At 43.1% G+C, this 22005-nt stretch overlaps 1 protein-coding gene across 1 annotated transcript in view; it reads right to left on the bottom strand.

The window, feature by feature from the left end:
* Armh3 (armadillo like helical domain containing 3) overlaps nt 1-18951 on the bottom strand; it is a 175499-nt gene extending 156548 nt beyond the window's left edge. Inside the window, exons 1-8 of the mRNA XM_037207348.1 lie at nt 18327-18951; nt 17603-17677; nt 17410-17496; nt 7592-7648; nt 5020-5063; nt 3738-3798; nt 1524-1570; nt 713-788 (exon numbers count right to left, since the gene is read on the bottom strand). Of these exons, the coding sequence (XP_037063243.1) occupies nt 713-788; nt 1524-1570; nt 3738-3798; nt 5020-5063; nt 7592-7648; nt 17410-17496; nt 17603-17677; nt 18327-18440 (561 nt within the window). The 5' untranslated portion in view covers nt 18441-18951. The remainder of the gene's footprint in view (nt 1-712; nt 789-1523; nt 1571-3737; nt 3799-5019; nt 5064-7591; nt 7649-17409; nt 17497-17602; nt 17678-18326) is intronic.
* Nucleotides 18952-22005: the final 3054 nt, after the last annotated feature.

A 22005-nucleotide genomic window follows, 5' to 3' on the forward strand; every position in this document is an offset into this window, starting at 1 on the left:
TAAGAAAATGGCCTGAGTGACTTGGCCTAGTCTATCTCCACTTGTAATTCCATAGATTTAGAAAGAAGACAGCCTAATCGAAAAACGCAATAAATTCCATAGAGCAAACAATACCAGCAGATTCTAATAGGTAAAATGCAGTGATCTCAACTCTATTTTTATTTTTCATAGTTTCTGCACTTTTTTTATTTATTTATTTTAAATTTTACGTTCACTAGTGTTTTGCCTGTATGTATGTCTGTGTGAAGGTGTCAGATCTCCTGGAACTGGAGTTACAGACAGCTGTGAGTTGCCATGTGGGTGTTGGGAATTGAACCTGGGTCCTCTGGAAGAGCAACCAGCACTCTTAACCTCTGAGCCATCTCTCCAGGCCCTCAGATGGACTTCTTAATGGAATAAAACTGTATGAAATTCAAGGAGAGGTCTGAGGATACAGCTCAGAAAAAAAACATTTGCCTAATATGTACAAGGTTTTGGATTTGCTCCCACAACATCACAAAAACTAAAAATAAATAAATAAAATGAAATTCGAGGGAGAAAGGGATTGGAGAGGTGGGTGTGTCTCACTTTGCAGCCTGGTTGGCCTGGAACTGGACATATAGCCCAAGCTGTACTTGAACTCATAGAGATCCAGCGGTTTCTCTCCCCAGTGCTAGTATTAGGGTGCAGGCCACCACTCCCAGGCAGGATTGGGACTTTTGAGATAACCAACCTGAGCTAACACTGTGATGAAGTTTCTATTTAAGTGGACAGCTTCATAAAGTGCCAGAAGAATGGCCTCATTGGTTCTAAAAAAACAAAAGAGAGAGAGAAAAAAGGTTCATTCTTAGAGAATAGAGAATATAAAACATTATAACTATGAAAAGCTCCTCACTGTCAATCCCTCTATTTACCCTTTGGGTATATGCAAAAGAGCACGGTCGAGAATCTGAAGCCCTGGGACCAGTTCTTCCCACCCCTACCCAGCTAAACCTGTAAGAGGCTCACACCCAGCCTTAGTCACTTCATTCCAAAGACAAAGTTAGTAAAGATGACCTAACACTCAAGAGGCAGAGGCAATAGGATTGTTACAAGTTCGAGGCCAGCCAAGACCTATACAGAGAGTTTCAGGGCAGCCAGGACTACACATAGCAAGATCACGTCTCAAAAACTTTATTTTTTATTTAAGACAGGGTTCTCATGTTGTCCAAACTGGCCTCAGCTCACCACATAGCAGAGGATGATGGTAAACTTCTGATCCTCCTATCTCTACCTCACGAGTGCTAGGATAACAGGCATATGCCAATCACACTCAGTTTATTTAATGTTGATGATCAAGCCGAGAACTTTATGCATGCTAAGCAAGCATTCTATCAATCCCAGCAGAGATCTCCAAGAATCCATTGTTGCTTAAAACCCAAGAAACACTTCAGAAACCATCAAAAAAAAAAGTTTTAATCTGTAAAAGGTTGACAGGCAGTTACATTTTCTACTCTTTGCTCTCACATTCAGCAAGAGAGCCCACACAAAGTCCAAGTACTTACTGTACTGAGATCTTCTCAGGGGCATCTGCTATGAACATGCTGCCCACCTGTGGAAGGAAAGAGGAATCACAGATTTTATACAGGAGGCAGGAGAGAAGCTCTGTGCCTAAGAATTGAATCAGTGAAAAACAGAACAACCATCAGGACACACAAAACCAGCCCACTTTGAAAACTGTAAAAGACTTACAAATAATAAATGAAATAATGAGATTCCCACTAAGCCATCTAGACTTTCAATGAGTAAGTTTAGTAACAACATCAAGGTGGACAGCAACCTAAATACTCTAACCGCTTGTTTCCTAGAAGCTGCAGTCAGAAACCAACTGACGACGAACTTCAAGCTTGTCCTGATACCTACAACTACAATCCCAAACTCACAAGTTCAGGGTTAGTCTGGGCCACACAGGGAGTGGGGGCCAACCTGAGCTACAGAGTCAGAACTTGTCTCAAAAGGAAAAAAAGAAAACAGAATTTTAAACTTCAGAGAAAGTAGGCTGATATCAACCAGCTAGAGCTGTGCCTGTGAAAGCTGTCCTCTCAGAGCACAGGCTCTCAGCTTACGACTGTCAAGGAAGGCAGCCAAGCTGCTTTAACACATGGGGTCAGAGTCAGACGTGATGGTGCACAACGGCAAGCTAAGTGCTTCAAAGGTAGAGGAAGGATCAGGAGTTCAAGGTCGACCTTGGCTATGTAACAAGTTCATTGCTAGCCTGGGTTTCATAAGACACAACCTTAAAAGAAAAAAAATTAAAGATGTCTGAGAACATCATTATACCTAATTAATATCATCAAATATCAATATCAAATTCAAGCTTCCATAGCCTCTGAGACACTTCAGTGATTTGTGTCTCAGGTAGGGCATTTGTAAGAGTCTTTTGAAATTAGGCTCTAAGAAGAAAGGGGTAAGAATGCACAGGCACCAGGAGGAACCCGCCTGGGGTGCACTGACCTCAAATCACTAGCTCAGCTCTAGAGCACCTGGGTACTACTGCCCCCAAAGACGGCTTCCAAATCTGCCTACATTTTAGGACTCAGTAGACTTATAGATCTCCTATCTCTCTTTTATCCTTTACACTTTTTACGATTTTTATCTTTGTTAAGATTCTTTATTACCAGGGGTGGTGGTGTATACCTTTAGTCCCAGCCTGTGTCTTCAGTGTTTGCCCAGCATTCCCAAAGCTCAGGTTCAATCCTCAGCACCATGTCAACAGAGCATGGTAGTAATATGCCTGATCCAGCCACTAGGGATCACATGGCCACAGAAGACCACAAAAGAGCACCTGAGGAGGACTCCATGTATACCTTCTAATCTGTGTTCTACAGTCAACCTCCAAATGGAGCCAACTCATTCTTGAAATAGAGGGATGACTATGTTGCTCAAGTTGATCTTGAATATGTAGGCTCAAGTAATCCTCATCTTACCAAGTTGCTGGGACTGCAAGGCCAATTCTTTTGTTGTTGTTGTTTGAGACAGAGCCTCTCTACACAGCTTGGACTGGCTTAGAACTCACTGTATTGACCAGGCTGGCACCACATTCATAGAGATCTGCCTATCTCAGCAAAAGTCTACATTAATGTGCACCTTTTCTATGTTTCTTTCATTTGGTTGGTTGGTTGTTTTTGAAACAGAGTCTCATTATGTAGCCCTGGCTGACCTGAAACTCAGAGTTTCCTGCCTCGGCCTCCTCCGAAGTGTTAGAATTAAAGTCATGCACCACCATGACAGTTTCCTTCTTTGTTTTTGAAACCAGATTTCTTTATGTAACCCAGGCTAGCCTCAAACTCATAATTTTCCTACCTCAGCCTTCCCAATTATGGGATCAATCCACTACTAAGCCCAGCTGTACTTTTTATTTACTAATTAGTCAGGAAAAAAAAATCAGTCCTACAAAAACCAAAGCTATTTAACCTTGTTTTGGAATTTGATGAAAATGCTATGGTTCCAACCAGAGTCTGGTGACCCACAAATGTAACCAGAAAGACTGTCATGAGTTCCAAGCCAGCCTACACTACAAACTGAGTTGGTCTCCAAAGAGTAAATAAATCAAGAAAATACCATTCTAAATCAAATCAAATCAAATCTGCTCTGAGTACCCACTCTCTCCTCCTCACACCATTACCTCAAAGACATCTGAACTGAGCCCAAATTTGCCCACCCCTGAAGGCTTCCTGTACTTTTTGACAGGAAGGGAAAAAAACACAAGCAGAACTTACCATATTTGTTAAGGCAGAGAAAAAACCACTCTGGTGTTCTTCTTCCTTGTCTTTATACTGCCTAAAAAGATAACTAAATTAAACTTCAGGATTTTTTTGTCAAGTATATATTCAACCCTGACATTCTAGGTAATCAGGGCAGAGTACTCTTAGAATGTCTGACTCCAGAACTAAGGCATGATGACGCTCTAGGCACGGCAGTCCCCCGCAAGCTGAGAGGCACCCATCTGCTCTTGAGGGAGTGTGTACCAAAATGCCTGGCTACTTTGGGAGAGACTTAGAAAGCAAGCTGCAAAAGTGTGAAATTCCTCTGGCATATGGCTGATCTAGTTATTTCCCAAACAGATGATTACTTGAAAAGTGTGGCAGCGAAAATTCTTTCGGGCTGTGACAGTGAAAACCTTGTCTGTTTGAAGGAGGAAGAAAGTTGAAGAGCTAAAACATTTGTGGGGATGGGACATAGGGGCTGGCCCTTAGTGGGTTTACAGACACTTCTGGTTTCCATTCATGGAATGCCAAATCCTTCCCGATCCATTATCCATGGGATGAAGGAAAGCAAGCCTCATGTTAAGAGAACCCAAAACTAAACAAGGCCTGTGGGAAGCTGAATCACTAATGAAAAAGAAACAATTGGTTCATGACTGTAGTTCCGTAACAGAGGTTGCTCTTAGCTTGCAGAAGGCCCTGGGTCAATCCCCAGGGGAAGGAAGGAACGCATTCACATCTGTCAAATGAGACCTAACTTAGTATGCTTTCGCTTCCTATTCTTTTAAAGAATTTTAGCAGAGGCAGAAGCAGGTGGACCTCAAGTTTCAAGGCCACCCTGGTCTTCACAGCAAGTTCCAGGATGGCCAGGGCTACACAGAGAAACCCTGTTTGTTTGTTTGTTTGTTTGTTTGGCTAAAAAAAGAATTTTAAAGTGGTGTTTCATGAGCTTTCTTACATAGAAAATGGTATTTACATGACACACCGAATAAAATGGAAAAGCCTGCTTTGTAGCTATAGAGCTAGTGAAATGCTCTATAACAAAATACCAAGGCTGAAAAAGAATGTACCCAATTGTTGAAAGGTGGACGCTAACTTGAGGGCGACTTTCCCCTGGCGTTAGAAAACAAAGCAGCTCGGACACCATCAAGCTGAGCAGATGCAGCTGCATGCAGCCAGACCTCTAACTATGCTTTGGGATGGATTAGGAATTTTACCTAAGAGTTCTAACAAACCCCTTCCCTACTCACCCAGTTCAAGTGGAAATGAGCCTCTCCCTGAGGAAAAGTAGACTCACCTGTTGTACTCAGATAATGCCTGTGTGATCACAAGCCCCATTCCCTGGAAGAGAACACAGTACAGCTGGGATGAGCGAGGAGCCGTTAGGTGTTGGTGCTGCTGCTGTAGCTCAGCGGGGGACATTAAACCCGGACGTCTACACCCAAGAAGAGCTGCCAGGAAGCGGACATCAGGGACAGAAATTCTAAGTACAATTTTTGTTTATTTGTTTTGTCAAAGCAGCAAAAATCCTAAACCAAGGAAGGTGAAAAGCATCCTCTTTGGAAAGATTGTTATCTAATTATTTTGCTTAATGTTCCCAAAGACCATTTAAAATTGAGTAACAAGAGGCAAAACAGAGCAGTTCCCAGGGATCCTTTTCACTTCTGAAGAGACGATGAAGCTAAAGATTCACACAAAAAGACTCATATAGATCCCAACAGCCACACAAAGGGACAGTGAGTCTTGGATTAGATGGGGATGAATATAGGCAAGCCATGCTCAGGCTACAAGAAAGCGGGGAAGGGGCTGTGAGAGGGCTCAATGGGTGAAGGCTATTGCTGCCAAGCCTGAGGGCCTGAGTTCAATCCCCAGGACACACAGAGTAAAAGACGAGAAGTGACTCCTACAAGTCATCCACTGACTTACACACACACACACACACACAAAATAAAACAATAAATTTTTGATGGTGGTGGGTCCTTTGTTTTGTTTGTTTGTTTATTTGTATTTGCTTTTGTTTTGTTTTGAGACAGGGCCTCACTACAAAACTAGCCCTGGCTGTCCTGGAACTCACTACATAGACCAGGCTGGCCTTGAACTCACAGAGATCCACCTGCCTTTGCCTTCCAAATGCTGGTACTAATGTGGCCAGCATAATTTTAAAAAATTGAAGAAAAAAGAAAGGGAAAGGAAAGAAGCATAGAATAAATATTAAAATGGCTGCAGTAGTTTGAATGTAATTGGCCCCCATAAACCCATAGGGAGTGGCACTATTAGGAGGTGTGGCTTTGTTGGAGTAGGTGTGGCCTTGTTGGAGGAAGTGGGCCTTGAGGTCTTCTTTGTTCAAGCCTCTCTCAGTGTGACACTCAGTCTACTTCCTGTGGCCTGCAAGATGTAGAAATCTCAGGTACCTCTCTAGCACCATGTCTGCCTGCATGCCACCATGTGCCACCATGTTCCACCATGACGATAATGGACTAACCTGCTGAACTATGTGAGAGCCATCCAATTAATTAAATGTTTTCCTTTATAAGAGTTGCCATGGTCATGGTGTCTCTTCACAGAAATAGAAAGCCTAACTAAGACAATCATAAAGATCTATTAAGGTCACAAACATGAGGATTAAGGTCACAAGGACAAGACATGCACATACTTTTTCCATGAGGGAAATTAAAAGAAATAAAAAAGATAGGAAAGCTGGGTGGCAGTGGTGACACACACCTTTAGTCCCAGCACTGGGGAGGCAGAGGCAGGTGGATCACTGTGAGTGCAAGGCCAGCCTGGTCTTCAGAGAGTAAGGAAATAAAGCCAAATACTTGGTCATCTTTTTCTCCCTATATCCAGAATGCAGACGTGATTTTGCAAAATTTTAAGGACACATACAGCAGATTTATATCATCCTTCATGTTTTAGCTTCCTAAAGCCAGGCTATAAATCGTTCCAAGCTATTTCTGTGAGCAGAAATGTCAGGGCTGGAGAGACGGCATGGCGGCAAAGAGCACGTGCTGATCAGGTTCAGCTTCCAGCACCCACGTGGAGGCTCACAACCATTTCACTCCAGAGCCAGGGGGCCAATCCACCTCCTGATCTTTCCAGGCACCATGCAACACATCTGGTGGTGCATGACAGACATTGGTAATCCCAGCACTGAAGAAACTGGAACAGGAGGGCCCGCAGTTTAGGGCCAGCTTGAGCTACACAGTGAGACTGTCTGGAAAAACAAAAACCAAACTCATAATAAAGCACTCTGCTTTCTAGGATTTACTTATTTATTTATTTAGCTTTGGCTTTTGTTTATTTGCTTGGTTGGCTGGTTGGTTTTTTGTTTGTTTGTTTTCCGAGACTATCCTGGAACTCACTTTGTAGACCAGGCTGGTCTTGAACCCACAGAGATCTGCCTACCAGTGCTGGGATTAAAGGTGTGTGCCACCACTGCCCAGCTTGGGATTCATTTTCTATTTATTCTTTGTATACTGGAAATTGAACCCAAAATTAGTAAGTTATATCCCCAGCACTTCTTCTTTTCTCTTGAGACAGGGTGGCACTAAGTGCCACAGGGTGGCCTTAACCTGCACTTTGCCTACCAGTTTCCAGTACAAGCACCAGTGACCCAGCTTCTCTCTTTTTGTTCTGTTGTGTTGTTTGGAGACAGGGTTTCTCTGTGTAATGGTCCTGGCTGTCCTGGAACTCACTCTGTAGCCCAGGCTGACCTCAGACTCATAGAGATCTGCCTGCCTCTGCCTCCCTAGTGCTGTGGTTAAAGGTGTGCTCCACCACTGCCACCCGGCCAGCTTCTCTCTTCTTAAATGTCCACAGAAAGTAAGGCCACTGCAAGCAAGACAGACCTCACCACAACTGCAGATACTCACATTCAATGTAGCCTCGTCGTCCACAATAGACAGCTTCACAATGTATGGATTCACAGACTATTAAACAAGAGAAAAGAGTGAGGGTAAGCAAGACCACATTAAGAAAGCCTGTTAGCTAATTAAGAAAGAAATAACAAAAATGCTTCTGTAGGCCACCCTCTTTCCACAGTGATGCTCCCAATACCCAAACCCGAAGCACATTTCCAATGAATCTCTCATCTCACACCAGCATCTGTCAAGTGCACATGTGTGCATGTATGCACATACACACTTCAGTTCTGTTCAACCTCTGGGTTGAATTAGCTCATGTTTATGTTCATCTACCTCTCCTGGTTTTCCTTCTTCTAAAAAGTGAATACTCTGAAAAACTCGATCTGTCCTGTCCTCTGAGTCCATAGAGATAGTTGTCATTTGGGAGAAATAAAATCTTCTTTCCCTTAAGACACATATTTGTAAGCTGCTAACTTACACTCTCATCCCAAAGGCTCCCTAACCATTTCAAAACTACATGCAAGGACTGATCCACCCACCCGTGAAACAAAGCCACCTCAGGGGTGTGAAGTAGCAGCTGCTTAACAGCCAGACAGGCCATTCACGGAGATCTGGTACCCAAATAACACGGCAGGGGGGACTGCAGAAAAGGATGTTATCACCCAAGCAACAATCTGGTCAGGACACTGGGATTTAATGATTGTCCCATCACTTATAGCACTGGAAGATGACTTGAGTTTTTCCAGCCCCAGCCTCAGCTGGGCACATATTTAAACTCATTAAAGATATGAAGACTTCTTAAGAGTGAGATGAGAGCCAATGACCTGCTCACCTTAAAAATATCCTACCCACAGGATGTGAGGAAAGTTCTCCTGAGGATCAAGCACCAATTGCAACCCGAGGAGGACTAGTAACAAAGTGTTCGGAAGACTGACAATTCTTACAGCTACCAAGAAAACTCATTATTAAGAACCCTGAAACCAAAACTGAAAAGCTAATCCCCCTCAGACCTCATCTAATCAAGTTTCAAAGCACATCTTTCCATCAACTGGGGCCAGAAAAAGACAGTTTCGGTCTCTTAACAACCCAAATGTTTATTGTGTTTTACATTATTACGCTCTAGACTATCAGGCCAGAGGCGATGCAGGTGACTCCTTGGAAAAGAAGTCAGCAGGTGGCTGACCCAGAGATGTCACCGCGTTGACAGCACCATTAGAAAAGCAAAGCATGGGGTTTTGTTTGTTTGTTCTGTTTTCTGTTTTTGTTTTTGTTTTTTGAGACAGGGCCTCACTATGTAGCCTTGGCTTCCCTGAATCTTGCTACAGAGACCAGGCTGGCTCGAATTCACAGAGATCTGCCTGCCTCTGCCTCTGTCTCCTAGGAGCAGGCATTAAGGTGTGCACCACTATCTGGCAAAACCACATTTTTTGACATTATTTCTGCAAGTATTAGTCACTTACCTTCCCGAGAGAGCACTGTGAGGTGACTGTAGGGACCCTCAAAACACCAAGACCAGCACGAGTCTGAGTCCAGTTGAGGAACAGGGAAGGTTTATGCTCTGGTCCCCTTATTAATTATGACACAATACACAAATTACCTACTTAACCTTCAGTCTCCCTTCCCTGTGCTGTGAGGCTTAGTTAAGACAGGTAAAACCCCAGCACAGCATCAGACACACTGGAAGAACCTCTGTTTCTTTGCTCCATGACGTTATTACCATAGTTGAAGGTAAGTTCATTTTTATTTAACTAGTGTGTGTGTGTGCACATGCACGAGTGTGCACACACACATGAAGGCCAGAGGCCATCCTCTGGTGTCACTCCTCAGGAGTCATCCACCTTGCCTTTTGACTGGGTTTCTCACTGGGACCAGAGACTTGAGGTTTGCCAACGAGGCAAAGCTGGCTGGCAGGCAAGCTCAAGGATCCTCCTGTCTCCACCTCCCGCACTGGGATTACAAGTGTGTGCCACCATGTCAGCTTTTGGCAAGAGTGTTGTGGGCTGCAACCAGATTACCATGTTTATGTACAAGTGTTTAACCAACTGGGCCATCTCCCCAGCCCAGGAAAGTCCTTTAGGAAAAAGAGGGAAAGGAAAACAAAAAGAATGAAAAAAGAGACTGGACGGACGGATGGACAGATGGACAGGAGGAAGGGAGGGAGGGAGGGCTCACAAATAGATACAATTTGTCATTTTTAATTTAGGGAAACACCAGGCTCAGAGCAGCAGATGGGTTTTAGATCACTGCATCTCAGAAGGCCTGGCCAGCCTGAAAGCCAGGATCATAACCCTGTAGAAATTGCTTTTCTCTGCCAGGCAGTGGTGACACAAACCTTTAATCCCAGCACTCAGGAGGCAGAGATGAGTTCAAGGCTAACCTGGTCTACAAAGCAGATGCCAGGACAGCCAGGACTGTTACACAAAGAAACCCTATCTTGTGAATAGGAATCTCAATTACACAACTTAAGTAAAACATAGCTCTCTGAACAGATGAAGATAGGTTTCTTCTGTATCCCAGAATCTAATCAATATTTATATGTATAATTCAGCTATTATTTGGCTTAAAAGGGCTTACTGGGAAATGTTGTCATTTTTACTATTTTCTACAGAGAAAATATTTTCCAGTTTCAAATAACCCTGGACTCTTGAATTATAACCTATTTTTATGTTAAAGAAAAAAAAGGGAGGAAGGGAGGGAGGGAGGGAGGGAGGGAGGGAGGAAGGGAGGAAGGAAGGAAGAAAAGAAACCCTATCTTGAAAAACCACAAACAACAACAACAAAACTCCTTTCTTTTAAAGACAATTGCCCTACACTAAATACCTGGCCTCCTGGCTGTTGGAACAAGGGGCAATCAATCTACTTCTCACCCACTAGACAGGGCTGCACACTCAGCAAGCACACTACCAATATGCGTGCAGCTCCCTCTTCTTGAACTGTTTTTAAAGTTTGGAGTCCTAGCTTTCTAAGTTTTACCTGTCACTTTTCATTCTTTGTCTCTAAAACAGAATACATTATTAAAATGAGGAAGAATTGTACATGCTATCCTTTCCTTATTTCTTTTTGGTTTTCTTTTGATCTGGTTTGGTTTTCCGAGACAGGGTTTCTCTGTGTTAGTCCTGGCTGTTATCCTGAAAGTTGCTCTGTAGACCAAGTTAGGACTTAGAAATCCATCTGCTCTGCCTCCCAAGTGCTAGGATTAAAGGCGTGCGCCAGAACACCCAGATCTTTCCTTTTTTTTTTTTTTTTTTTTTTTTTTGAGACAGGGTCTCACACTGTGTAGCCCTGGCTGTCCTGAACTCACTCTGTAGACCAGTTTGGCCTTGAACTCACAGAGATCCATCTGCCTCTACTTCCTGAGTGCTGGAACTAAAGGTGTGTGCCACCACCACCACCACCTGGATCTTTACTTATTTCTTCTATCCAACATGTATCTGCCTTCTCTAGCTTCAGCTGGGTAACTAGTCTCTTATACCATTACCCCTTTCTAGAAAGATTTACAACGTGCCTTACTGGTCATGAGACTGAATGCTGTGGTAGCTAAAATATTCTCCCTAGCACATCTTCTCCTTCTGGTTTGCATAAATTTCACTGGCTTTTAGTTTAGCTACGTTCACTTGGAATTCCTCATGCTCGTGTCAAAACCTTCCTGTTCCACTGTAACTGGGCTTCTTTAATGGCATCTGATGAGTGACTTATACCCAAAGCTGCAAATCCCAGAGAAAGTATGCCCACCAGCTTGCCCCTGCCGGTATATTCACTCTTCTGGGGTTTGACACAACAAAGATGCACACCTCACTCTAGAAATACGACTGTCTCCAGCTGTTGGCTGGCTCCCATTTTTCAGGCTGACATTTCAGGGCCCTCCTGGGCTAAGCCAGAGTTCAGCTTGCACTTACAGAAGGAAAGCCGCTGCCTCGGGATGGCCATAGCCACCACAAGGTTGTGAAATCCTCATTAGTGACGATAGCGCCTTCCTGTCACACAGAACTCAACTTCCTTAGCTTTCCTCAGCAGTTTTCCTCAGCTAATTTTCTTGCTGTTGTAATAAGGCCCCAGGGGCTTTTAGACAAGACAGAGATCATAATGGCTACCACACCAGCACCTCCAGATTGCCAGTAAAAACAGGTATTGGTGATAAATTACATGTTTATTTGTAGATCTACACCCCATTATCAGTTCCTTCAAGACAAAAAAAGTGACAAGCTCCTGGGGTTTCTAGCACATCAACATTGTACCACACACTCCAGTCTCTCCTAAGGACTCCCCTCTCACAGCCTCTCCTCATTACAATGAGCTACCCATCACTTTCAATCTGTCTGAATAAAATCAGTGATGCAGGCATGATGGCACATGCCTCTGGTCACAGGACCCTGGAGGCTGAGGCAGAAAGAGTCCAAGTCCAGAAAGCTAGAGGCCAGCTTAGGCCACACAGCAAGTACAAGGGCAGTCAAGACTGTGGCCTAAAAAATAAGTCTTGTCTCAAGAGAGAGAAAGAGAGAGAGAGAGAGAGAAGAGAGAGAGAGAGAGAGAGAGAGAGAGAGAGAGAGAGAGAGAGAGAGAGAGAGAGAGAGAGCCCCAAGAGCCAAAAAGTCAAAAAAAATTTTTTTTTTTTGTTTTTTGAGACAGGGTTTCTCTGTGTTGGTATTGTGTTCCCCGAAATATTGTGCACCCTAATAAACTTATCTGGGGTCAGAGACAGAGCAGCCACAATATTAAACATAGAGGATAAGCAGTGGTAGCACACGCCTTTAATCCTAGCATTCCAGAGGCAGAGATCCATCTGTTCAAGGATACAGCCAAGCATGGTGACTCACGCCTTTAATCCCAGGGAGTGGTGGTAGAAAGCAGAAAGGTATATAAGGTGTGAAGACCAGAAACTAGAAGCATTTGGCCTGGTTAAGCATTCAGGCTTTTGAGCTGAGACCCATTCTGGATGAGGACTCAGAGGCCTCCAGTCTGAGGAAACAAGACCAACTGAGGATCTGACGAGGTGAGGTAGCTGTGGTTTGTTCTGTCTCTCTGATCTTCCAGTGTTCACCCCAATAACTGGCCTCAGGTTTGATTTTATTAATAAGAACTTTTAAGATTCATGCTACATTTCTCTGTGTAGCTTTGAGCCTTTCCTGGAACTCACGCTGTAGACCAGGCTGGCCTCAAACTCACAGAAATCCACCTGCCTCTGCCTCCCGAGTGCTGGGATTAAAGACATACACCACCACCACCCGGCAAAAAAAAATTTTTTTTTAAATCCTGTCACCAGCCAGCAAATTTTCCCCTGACCTTGTCCAGGCTAAGAAGTGACCATATGTTCTCAGAGACCCACCACACTCATTCTTGAAGAAGGTTGCCCGAACACAGTAGTACCTGACTTCAAAAAGTCGTTCTTAGTGTTTAGGACCCTTTACAGGCTGCTTCCTACTCCTCAGGGCAAGCCCTCCTGAGGATGCTGGTCTGCCCTGAGCAACCTCCCTCCATTCCTCTGCACTCTGCCTTCTGAGAGAAATAAGGCTCATATTATACCACTCTCTGAGTTCTGCTTTTCATTTCAAAAACAGAAACCAAGGGCCTGGCTGGGAATGGTGGCACACACTTGTAACCCAACACTTGGGAGACTGAGGCATGGCTCACCATCAATTGGGGGCCAGCCTGAGCTACAGAATGAAACTCTATGCTGAAGGGAGGGAAGGAAGTGGGGGGAACCACAGCGATAGACTGGGAAGGTGACTAGTTTAAATCCAGCCTGGGCTGCATGAGGTCCTGTCTTCAAAATAAAATTACAGCCAGTATGATAGTATACACTGTAACTCAAGCAGTGAAGAACCTTGACGTAGGATTGCCAAGACCTGGAGGGCAGTGGGAAGAGGGGGTGGGAGTAACCTCCAGTATAGTTAAAGATAAAGTAATATCTTCAACTAAAATCTCAACTAAAATCAGAGAGGTCAGCCGGATGGTGGTGACCCACGTCTTTAATTCCAGCGCTCAGAAGGCAGAAGCAGGGGGATCTCTGTGAGGCCAGCCTGGCCTACAAAGCAAGTGCCAGGACAATCAGGGCTGTTATACAGAGAAACCTTGTCTCAAAAAAAAAAAAATTCAGGAAAAAAAAAAGCCAGAGAACTCTTAGACCAACAGTGATACTTACACGTCGACCACATTAAGGAATAAGACATATAAAACAAGTCTTGCCAGAAATAGTCACATAGGTCCACATATCATAGAACTGAGTCCAGGATGGGGAGGGAAGATTTACAGAGGCACAAGCATCATCCATGACTCCTAGATCAGCCTGCTCTACATACTGAATTCTAGGCTAGTCAGGGCTACACAGCACATGGCAGGATCCTATTTAAAAAAATAAAAAAAGCAGAAACTAGAGAAATGGCTGAGTGATTAAAAGCACCTGCTGTTCTTACAGGAGACTCTGGTTCAGTTCTCAGCACCCACGTCATGCCTGACAATACAACCACAATACAGTTAACTCCAGTTCCAGGGGAATCCAGAGCCCTCTTCTGGCCTCTAAGGGTAACTGCATGCACATGGTACACATACATGCACTCAGTCACACACACACACAAGTAAAATAACCTTCCAAAGCAGATGCAGGAGGCCTGTGATTTCCAATACTGGTTTATCTCCTACATGGAAATTCATTTTGTTTTGCTGGGTTGGTTTGTTTGTTTGGAGACAGGGTGTTTGTTACTTTGTACCCCAAGCTGGCACAGAATTCACTATGGAGCACAAACTGTCCTTGAATTTGTGGCAAGCCTCCTGTTTCAGCCAGCAAGGTGTTGAGATTAGAGGCAGGAACAACCTTACTTAGCTTCAGTTGGAGATCTTTTAAAAAATAAATGACCAGGCCCTCTCCCACAAATTCTGATTCAGTGTGAGACAACCAGAGTTAATCTAAACCCTTTTTTATTTTTAAAAAGGCCCTGCCAGTTGTGGGTGGCACACACCTATAACCCAGCACTCAGGAGGCAGAGGCAGGCGGATCTCTGTGAGTTCAAGGCCAGTCTCATCTACAGAACAGTTAGGGCTAACAGAAAAACCCTGAAACCCTGTCTGGGGGAGAAAAAAGTTCCTAAGAGGTTGAGCATAGTGGCAATTGCTTTAATCCTAGCACTCAGGAGAGACAGGCAGGTCTATGTGAGTTCCAAACTAGCCAAGGATATGCAGTAAGACTGTCTCAAAAAAAAAAAAAAAAGTCAGTAGCCCTCCTATACACAAATGATAAAAGGGCTGAGAAAGAAGTCAGAGAAACATCACCCTTTACAATAGCCACAAATAATATAAAATACCTTGGGATAACACTAACTAAACAAGTGAAAGACCTTTTTGATAAGAACTTTAAATCCCTAAAGAAAGAAATTGAAGAAGATATCAGAAAATGGAAGGATCTCCCATGCTCATGGGTAGGTAGGATTAACATAGTAAAAATGGCAATCTTACCAAAAGCAATCTACAGATTCAATGCAATCCCCATCAAAATCCCAACACAATTCTTCACAGACTTGGAAAGAAAAATACTCAACTTTATATGGAAAAACAAAAGACCCAGGATAGCTAAAAGAATCCTATACGATAAAGCAACCCTTGGAGGCATCACCATCCCGGACCTCAAACTCTACTATAGAGCTATAGTAATAAAAACAGCTTGGTACTGGTATAAAAACCGACATACGGACCAATGGAATCGAATTGAAGACCCTGACATTAATCCATGCACATATGAACACCTGGTTTTTGACAAAGGAGCCAAAACTATACAATGGAATAAAGAAAGTATCTTCAACAAATGGTGCTGGCATAACTGGATGTCAATATGTAAAAGATTACAAATAGATCCATATCTGTCACCATGCACAAAACTCAAGTCCAAGTGGATCAAAGACCTAAACATAAATCCAGTTACACTAAACTTAATAGAAAAGAAAATAGGAAGCACTCTTGAACGCATTGGCACTGGAGACCATTTCCTAAATAAAACACCGACAGCACAGACCCTGAGCACAACCATTAATAAATGGGACCTCTCAAAACTGAGAAGCTTTTGCAGGGCAAAAGACACAGTCAATAAGACAAAAAGACAGCCAACAGATTGGGAAAAGATCTTCACCAACCCCACATCTGACAGAGGATTGATCTCCACAATATATAAAGAACTCAAGAAACTAGACATCAAAGCACTGAACAGTCCAATTAAAAAATGGGCTAAAGAGCTAAACAGAGAATTCACAAAACAAGAACTACAAATGGCTGAAAGACATTTAAAGAAATGCTCAACATCCTTAATCATCAGAGAAATGCAAATCAAAACGACTCTGAGATACCACCTTACACCTGTTAGAATGGCTAAGATCAAAAACACCAATGACAACCAATGTTGGAGAGGATGTGGAGCAAAGGGAACACTCCTCCACTGTTGGTGGGAATGTAAACTTGTACAACCACTGTGGAAATCAGTATGGCGGTTTCTCAGAAAATTAGGAATCGAACTACCTCAAGACCCAGCCATACCACTCTTGGGCATATACCCAAAGAATGCTGATACATACCATAAAGATACATGCTCAGCTATGTTCATAGCAGCACTATTTGTAATAGCCAGAACCTGGAAACAACCTAGATGCCCATCAACGGAAGAATGGATGAAAAAAATGTGGTACATATACACAATGGAGTACTACTCAGCAGAGAAAAACAATGAAAGCATGAAATTTGCAGGCAAATGGATGGAACTAGAAAAAATCATCCTGAGTGAGGTAACCCAAACCCAGAAAGACAGTTATGGTATGTACTCACTCATTGGTGGATTCTAGATATAAAATGAACAATCAGACCACAACCCATAGATCCATAAAGGCTATATATATATTGAAAAAAAATAGCCAAATGAATGGAAACACATGAACTATGAACCAAAGGCTGAGGGGCTCCCAGCTGGATCAGGCCCTCTGAATAGGTGAGACAGTTGATTGGCTTGATCAGTTTGGGAGGCAACTAGGCAGTGGGACCAAGTCCTGTGCTCATTGCATGAATTGGCTGTTTGAAACCAGGAACTTATGCAGGGACACTTGGCTTAGTTTGGGAGGAAGGGACTGGACCTCCCTGGACTGAGTCTACCAAGTTGATCACAGTCCTCGGGGGAGGACTTGTCCTGGAGGAGGTGGGAATGGAGGGTGGGCTGGGGGTATGGGGAGGGCGTGGGAGGGGGGAGAATAGGGGAACCCATGGCTGATATGTAGAACTGAATGGTATTGTAAAATAAAAAATATATATCACAAAAAAAAAAAAAAAGAAAAAAAAAAAAAAAAGTAACAAAACAAAAATTCCTAGGTAAAAGCCAGGCATGGTGGTAAATGCCCATAATGCCAACACTCAGGAGGTAAAAGCAAATGGATCAGAAGTCAAGGTTATCCTCAGCTACAAAGTGAATGAGGCCAGCCTGAGCTACTTGAGACCTATCTCAGGAAAAAAAAAAAAATGGGGGTGGGGATGGCTCAGCAGTTAAGATCTCTTCCAGATGGTGTGGGTTCAATTCCAGCCCCCGCATCGTGGCTCACAATTATCTGTAACTCCAGTTCAAGGGGCTGTAATGCCCTCTTCTGGCCTTCATGGGCATAAGGCACATACATGGTACAAAGATATACATGCAGGCAAAATAGCCATACACATAAAATAAAAATAAATAAAACTTCTTTTAAGGGAAGAAAAAGAAAAATACAGTTTACCAAGAACATGTCTTCTACATTAAGCGGTCTTTTTAAATGGCTGCTGTGTCTGGCAAGATGATTATGAAAATAACAACTGTACAGTTGAACCCCACCTACCTCATATTTTCTGTAGTTTACCAGCAGAGCCAAGAGGACAACAGCATCATACCCATGCTCTCTACGACTTGGGGGATGAGACAGTATCTGTAAAAAGAGGCAGAGTGCTAAGTCCTGGTTCCAGGGAAGGCAGACTAAAAATTTGAAGAGCTTTTCTCTCCACAACAGAAAGGTCATCAGGAAGTTGGCATACCTGTAAAATTGCTTCAAATATGCTGTTGATCATTACATATTCCAGGATAGTGTTCTGACTGATGTTGTCTGTAACCTAAATGCAATAAAAAGCTTGAAGGTCTGTACCAAGGCACCTGACACCTCATGTGTATCTCCTATCCTACCATCTAAGTGAAACAAAAATTTCAAAGCAAATAGCAGACAAAAATGTCCCAAGAATTAGAATCCAAGAACCATTTTCAAGTGAGACTCAATGAAAAGGAAGAATCAGACAACCCAAAAGATGGTCGTTCTGCTAGAATAGCCCTTCCACCATGGTATGTACCAACTGGGGAGAGGGCTCAGCAGGGAAAGGCATTACCACCACGCCTGAGGACCTGAGTTCCATCCTGGGACCCACATGGTGGAAGGAAAGAACCAATCCTGAAAGTTATCTTCTGACCAACATGGCTTTATGTATGGGGAAGGAGACACACACATACAAACTAAAAATGATTTTTAAGTAAAATAAAAAATAAAGTGGTATCACGTAGCCTGCAGGCTAAAAATGCCAGCAGCTGCTCAAAGGTTGGTTTCCAAAAAGCACAATTCCATACAAGTCACTTCCTTCTACACATTCAGACAAAGGGAATGATGCAATACCCCAGTGAAGAATTTCTCTTTTACCTCTGGGAGGAAGTACTCCACTAGGCTTGACTCTGCTGTAATTAATACCCTTGACAAGCACACGGGTGGTCACTTACTGTCACTAAGCAAAGAAGAAGTTTCAGACATAAGCTCTTCAGACTTTCAGAACCTTCTGCACAGAGTAATGAATCCAAACTCTCCATCAAGTTCTGGGAAAGAAGCATAAACATGTTACGCACACCAAGTACCACTCAGGCCCTCCTTACCCAGTGCAGTGTCCTGTTACGCAGAATAAAGTGAGTAACTGTGAATCAACCGTATCACTTCCCTAGTCCAGACTGTGCAAGATCAAAGAAAAGACTTCACAGTCCAGCTGCTCGGGGGGAAGACACTTAAGAACCACTACAGAGAACAGAGGGTATTCACTCCTGTACTATATGAGTGTTTGAAGCTTTACACAAATAAACCTTAAGATTAGAACAATGAGTAGTTTGAAAAGGGGAAACCTAATGGTTTACTAACGATACATAAATGTCATTACTTGTTAAAGAAAGTGCACCATGCAGGCACATGAATCAGGGACAGATACAGTGTCAACTCACTACTGGGCATCTCACAGAGCTGGCTGGGTTCATCGGGATCAACTCCAACTGACAATGTGACTGGAATGTCATGCTTGCACTAAAAAAATAGCTTCTAGACATAAACTAATAAAAGGTAAAACCTTCATACTATAATAGAGGGAAGAAGAAAAAAATGGTCTTACATTAAATAAAGGAAAAAAGCCAGACAGTGGTGGCACACACCTTTAATCCCAGCACTCGGGAGGCAGAGAGGCAGGTGGATCTCATGAGTTTGAGCCCAGCCTGGTCTACAAAGCGAGTTCCAGGACAGGCTCCAAAGCTAAACAGAGAAACTCTGTCTTGAAAAACCAATAAATAAATAAATAAATAAATAAATAAATAAATGAAAAAATTCAAGGCTAAAGAAATGGCTCAGTGGTTAAGAGCACTTGTTCTTACAGAAAATGTGCATTTTTTGGTTCCCAGTAACCATATAGTACAGTTCAAAGCCAGCTATAACTCCAGTTCCAGGGGATGCAACACCCTCTAAATGAATCTCTATTAAAAAGAGAGAGAGAGTGGAATTAAGGATTCAGCATCTTGGAATTTCAAAATGAAGATTCAAAATAAAATGTTTGAACTGGTTATGGTGACACATGCCTTTAATTCCAACACTGGGAGGCAGGGGCAGGAGGATCTCTGTGAGTGTGAGGCCAGTCTAATACACACATTGAGTCTGTGAGTTCTAGGACAGCCAGGACTACAAAATAGAAAGACCCTGTCTCAAAAATAAAACAAGATGTTTCAGTTAAGTTGAACATGTGAGCATCTACCCTATACTTTCAAAGTAAGACCTTGAAACTTAAATGTGTTTTTAGTAAAGAGAAAGACAAAAGAGAGTAGTTTCAAGTCTTCTGGCTTCCACACATACACCAGAGCACGCTTGTGTACACACACACATAAATAAAATGTTACAAATGTTTTTTATAATAAATTAATAACAAGACTCCTAACATTGACCTTTAACCTCATTCAACACACACAGGCACTTTTTTGAGAAGGAGGAGGAGGAGGAAAGGGATACCAGACAGACCTTAGAATGACCAAAGGTACATGAGGAGGCCTGAGAGTGTAGCTCATTGATAGAATGCTTGCCTAGCTTTCATAAGGCCCTGTGTTCAATCCTGAATGTAAACCAGGCATGGGCTATAATTCCAGCACTCAGAAGGATCATGATTTTTCTTTTAGGGGGGCAATTAAAACTGGTTTTTAAATTAAAAAGTGGTGATGTTTGTTCAATTTAAGGATCAACTATACAATATATGAATTACAAAAGTGTTATTATAAAGATAGTGTTGTATGATATTTTGTTTGTGTTCTGACAAAGCTTGCCTGGAGGTCAGTGGGTGGAGCTAGCCACTAGTTAACCACAGAGATCAGGCAGTGGTGGCACACACCTTTAATCCCAGCACTTGTGAGGAGGAGCAGGAAGCAGGAGTTCAAGGCCACCCTGGGCTACATGAGATTAATCCAGTCTAAAAGAGAAACAGAGCCAGACTGTGGTGGTGCATGCCTTTACTCCCCGCACTGGGCACATGGAGACAGGATCTAAGGATGTGAGGATCCAGAGAGATAAGAACTCTCTGGTGGCTGCTGCCCTGCTTCTCTGATCTTTGAGATTATGACCCTGACATCTGACTCCTGGTTTTAATTGATAGGACTAATTAGGATCACTCTTCAAGATAGTGCCTTAGTGTTAAAGTCCTGTCTATCATGTACCATGCACAAAACTTTTGGTCTGATGCCCGGTTTGGGGGGGGGGAGGACGACAAGAGGAAGAGGAGAAGGCAGAAGAAAAAATGAGTTTCACACAGTGGATATAGAAACTCAAAGGACGTGAGGCTGGAGAGATGGCTCAGCAGTTGGAGAACCGGCAGCTCTTGCACAGGACCCAGGCTGGAGTCCAGACACCCACATGATGGTTCACAACCACCCGTAACTCCAGATCCAGGGGTCAGATGCCCTCCTCTGACTTCCAAGGGCATCAAGCACACACATGCGCAGGTGAAACACTCACACACAACAGAACATGAATAAATTCAATTGAAAAAAGTTCAAAGGGCAGCAAGTGGATAAAGGCACTTGCCTAACAACCTAAGTTCAATCGCCAAGACCCACATGGTGGAAGGAGAGAATTAACTCCTGAAAAAAAAAATGTCATACTAAAAAAAGGTATGAAGACACATGGCTAAACATAGATAAGAATTATGGGTTAATTTAAGTGTAAGAGCTAGTTAGTAATAAGTCTAAGCTATGGACAAGCATTTATAATTAATATAGGCCTCTGTGTGGTAATTTGGAAACAGCTGCCAGGTATTTGGGAATAGGTGGGTGGGAGAAAAACATCTGTTTACAACTAAAAGTTGTTTTTAAAAAGTCCTATCCTCTATAATTTAAGTTTGAAGTCAGCCTCAGCTACGTGAGACTCTACACCAAAGAGCCAAAAGCAGACACGGCTTCTGGGCAGCAGAGCACTTGCCTTCATGCAGAACAGCATTGTGGTGGTATTGTGTTCCCCAAAATACTGTGTACTCTAATAAATTTATCTGGGGTCAGAGAACAGACAGCCACTAGATACAAAGGCTAGAAAATGGTGGCACTCACACCTTTAATCCTAGCATTCCAGAGATAGAAATCCCTCTGGATCTCTGTGAGTTCAAGGCCACATTGGAAATAGCCAAGCATGGTGACTAACGCCTTTAATCCCAGGGAGTGGTGGTAGAAAGCAGAAAGATATATAAGGCGTGAGGACCAGAAACTAGAAGCTTTTGGCTGGTTAAGCATTTGGCTGGTTAAGCATTCAGACTTTTGAACAGTAGTTCAGCTGAGAGCCATTGGGATGAGGACTCAGAGGCCTCCAGTCTGAGGAGACAAGACCAGCTGAGGATCCGGCAAGGTGAGATAGCTGTGGCTTGTTCTGTCTCTCTGATCTACCAGCATGGACCCCAATAACTCGCCTCGGGTTTGATTTTATTAATAAGAACTTTGAAGATTCCTGCTACACAGCATGGTTTCATTACTAGCACCACAAAATAGCTGATCTTGTAACTTTTCATATTTTATCTAAGTTTATAAATGTCATAAAAGGCTGGGCAGTGGTGGTTCATGCCTTTAAACTCAGGAGGCAGAGCTAAGTGGATCTGTGTGAGTTTGAGGCCAGCCTGATCTAAAA

The sequence above is a fragment of the Peromyscus leucopus genome, chromosome 1 (assembly GCF_004664715.2).
Source record: "Peromyscus leucopus breed LL Stock chromosome 1, UCI_PerLeu_2.1, whole genome shotgun sequence".
In the NCBI taxonomy this organism is placed as follows: Eukaryota; Metazoa; Chordata; class Mammalia; order Rodentia; family Cricetidae; genus Peromyscus; species Peromyscus leucopus.